The 3,600-nt window shown below is 53.8% G+C and overlaps 1 protein-coding gene across 1 annotated transcript in view; it reads left to right on the plus strand.

The window, feature by feature from the left end:
* The window catches only part of LOC103587467 (chromosome unknown open reading frame, human C6orf132), a 35,031-nt gene extending 34,196 nt beyond the window's left edge, over window positions 1-835 (plus strand). The window contains exons 5-6 of the mRNA XM_008568930.1: window positions 3-159; window positions 718-835. Of these exons, the coding sequence (XP_008567152.1) occupies window positions 3-159; window positions 718-835 (275 nt within the window). The remainder of the gene's footprint in view (window positions 1-2; window positions 160-717) is intronic.
* The last annotated feature ends 2,765 nt before the right edge of the window (window positions 836-3,600 follow it).

Genomic DNA, 3,600 nt, shown 5'->3' on the forward strand with positions numbered 1-3,600 from the left:
AGGCCCCGAGATGCGGCGCGTCAACTCGGCGGGCCGCGCGCCCCCCGGCGGCCTGCACGCGCGGAGGCTGTCCCTGGAGGGCGCCGCCCGGGGCGCCGGGGAGGCCAAGTATAAGGCGCCCGGCGGCGGTGACTACGGCTTCGCCCCGGCTACGGGCAGGTGAGCTGGGGGCCGGGCTAATGGAGGGGGCCCGGGGCTGGGAAGCCAGGTGAGGTCCGACCAGGCCGCTCCCCTCTGGCTGGCAGGGGGAAAGGGGGAGAGACTGGGCCACTGACCTGGCCAGGGCGCTGTTGGCGTTTCCCTTACATGTTTCCTGATCTCCCTGGTTCTCTTTCCCCATCAGCACCCTCTCTTCTCTCCCCTCTTTCCCACCCCCTAGATCCCAAGGCTGCAGACTAAGTGCGGGGGCGGGGCGGGGGGTCCTTGGGTGGAGGGATTTCCTAACAACACAGAGATGAATCCAGACCCAGACTAGGAGTGAAGGGTTCTGAGTGGAAGGGTGTTAGACACGTTCTCTGCGGCCAGCAGGGCCCAGAGGAAAGGGGAGCCCTGTACTGGTGGACTTGGGGTCCCTCCCTGCGGTTGATAAGCCCTGGGCTTGTGGGGGCAGGTACAATAGCACTGAGCCACATAGTTTCCTCTTGTGCCCTGGGGGAGATGGGAGGGGTGTTGGTTAACCAGCTGCGGATATTAACATCTCCTCTCTCTGTCTCCCAGATCTCCCCATGGCACCCCCCACTACGGAAACCCCATCAACACGTTCACCGTGAGACCGGGAACCCGCCATCCTATCTCCTATGCCTACTCAGGGGCCCATCGGAAAGCTACCTCCTGAGCGCGGGGTTGTCTCAGCTCTACCCCAAGGGGTTGGATCTGGGGCTTTTTTGGGGGGTGGTGGGAGGGACGCAGCAGGTGTTAGGCAGCCTGACTGTGACTCGAAGGAGTCTTTGTTCCGGAAAGACAGATGGACCAAGGACGGTGGGAAGCACTGGCCCAGGGAAGATCAAGAGGCAGGTAAGCTGCTTCAGGGAAAGTGGGTGGGCACCCAGGTGGCCAAGGCCACCCTGATGGGACAGGGTCTGGTTACCTGTGTTCAAGAAGCGAACCCCATCCCAATGCCAGCCCTGGCTCTTTATATGTATATGTACTTTCCCTGTACAATGTTTTATAAAGAATTCACTAATTTATCTGCTGTGTTAAGGCTTGAGGGATGGAACGTGGCCTTCCAGCTGTATATTGCTCTGGGGTGGGCCGGGAAGGGCTGGGTCTCACTTGGCTTGGGAAATAAACAGGCCAGTTTGGACTGGCCTCCAGCTCTGTGGCTATGAATTGATGACTTGGAGCTGCTGGGGTGTGAAGAGAGCTTGGGAGAAGGCTGAGCATAGGGTGCTGGGTGAACCAGTGCACCATTTTGCTGGGCCCAGTTCTCTCTCCTGACATTTAGGTTTCCATGTTTTCCAAATCCCTCAAAGGAAAGGAGCAGAGCTGAAGATAAACTGTGTCCTTAAGCAAGTCTCTATGACTCTCTGAACATCATTTTCTTCTTCTGTAAACAGGCATGATAATAATGCCTGCCTCATAAAGCTGTGGTGAAGATTAGAGACAGTCATACATTCTCTTAACGTTATATGTACCACGCTTAGGATGGATGTACAGCGATCGTAAACAGGCATGATAATAATGCCTGCCTCATAAAGCTGTGGTGAAGATTAGAGACAGTCATGCATTCTCTTAACGTTAGATGTACCACGCTTAGGATGGATGTACAGCGATAAACACACTGATGTGACTCCTTTTCATAGTAAGATTATAGTCTAGTGGAAGAGAGAGAGGATAATAAGAGTGCACATGAAAACATCATAGATTACCACAAGTGGTAGGGAGGAAAGGAACAGGGAATGTGAGAATAAGTGGGGGGAGGAGGGAGCAGTGGATTTACTTCACCAGTTGGTCAGGAAAGGCCTCAGGAAGTGTGGTGTCTATATACTGATGTAGGCAAAATATCCAGCACATGCCCGGCACTGTGGTTGCTCCACAGACAGCTTCTGTAGGTGATGACTATGTTACATTTGTGTGTGGCCCATCACAGTTTTCCATAAAGCTTTGACATGGTGTCTTCTCTGAACCCCCTGCCTGCCATGCATGTTCCACAGAGCTGTTCCTGCCCACAAATCTTTGTTTCCCGAAGAGGAAACTGAGAACCAAAGAAGTCATCTCAAGACAGGGTCAAAGAGAACTGTTTCCTTCTCTGAGTCATTTATGGGGGTTGTTGGGAAGGGGAGGATGACTCAATTATTCAGCAAGTTGGGCTTCCAGGAAAGGCCTCTGAGGCCTCTCCCATCCTTGGAGCTTCCTCCTTCTCTTGTCTCCCACCTTTCCCCCTCCGTGATGCCCTCATCCTGTAACCCAGAGTGACGACAGGGGCCCAACTTCTGGCAGGGCCTGGGGCTCCGATCTGGCTTCTCTCCCATCCCTGGTCCCTCCTAACTCTCCTTTCCCCTCACTGGACATGGGAGGGTCAGCAGGGAGTAATGGAGTTTACCCTAGGCCAGAGGTGTGGGGGGACGAGGGCCCCATGACCCGGCTCTGCCTCTGACAAGCTGTGTGACCTTAGGTCTCATCCAACTCATCTGAAATGAGTTGTGTGCTCTGGACGGGTCTTAAACTTTGTTGGGTCCCTGACCTCTTTGAGAAGCTGATGAGAGCTATGGGTCCTCACCAGAAAGATGCCCACACCAGCGGTTTTACACATTCTTTCAGGCTCTCCACATGTCCCCCAAATTTGGGCTCCCTGGACTTCACATTGAAAACTCCTGATATGACAGTGGTCAGTGTGACAGCTGGTAACCACCAACACTTACTTAACTGTGGCAGTTTGGAAAGTTCATTCATTCATTTACTCATGACAATCCTTTAAAGCGTGTTGGCTGCGTGATACTCCTAACTCTGTTTTGTTGGTGAGAAAGACGAAGGCTTGAAAAAGAGAAGCAAGTTGATTATAGCCCACCTGAGTCAAAACTCCGTCTGCCCACTTCATCACAGCTGCCCCCCTCTAGCTGTACCCATCCTCACCCATTTATCCTCTCCCAGTGGTGCCTCCACAGAATAGGGATGGGGAGAGGGGCTTAGTAGGGTAAATCTACCCCAGTGCCAAGAAAAGGCTAATGGGTGTAGGTGGAGCAGATGTTCCTGGATCAAGTTGGCCATGCCTTGATTTCTTTTTTTTTTTAAAAGATGACCGGTAAGGGGATCTTAACCCTTGAGTTGGTGTTGTCAGCACCACGCTCAGCCAGTGAGCGAACCGGCCATCCCTATGTGGGATCCGAACCCAGGGCCTTGGTGTTATCAGCACCGCACTCTCCCGAGTGAGCCACGGGCCAGCCCACCATGCCTTGGTTTCTGAAGTCTCCTCAATGCTCCCTGAGCGTGGCCTAAGACCCTGTGGCCAGAACCTCACCTCTCTTGTGAGGCCCAGCCCAGCCCAGCCCAAAGCAGCAGCTGGGGTAGCTCCTGAGAAGCCTGGGCCTGGCATCAGCAATGTGTAAATGGGCTTCTGTGCAAAGCTGTAGGATACAGGTGACTTTGGAACCTGAATGGGTG

Source organism: Galeopterus variegatus, unplaced genomic scaffold (assembly GCF_000696425.1).
Source record: "Galeopterus variegatus unplaced genomic scaffold, G_variegatus-3.0.2 Scaffold452, whole genome shotgun sequence".
Classification (NCBI taxonomy): Eukaryota; Metazoa; Chordata; class Mammalia; order Dermoptera; family Cynocephalidae; genus Galeopterus; species Galeopterus variegatus.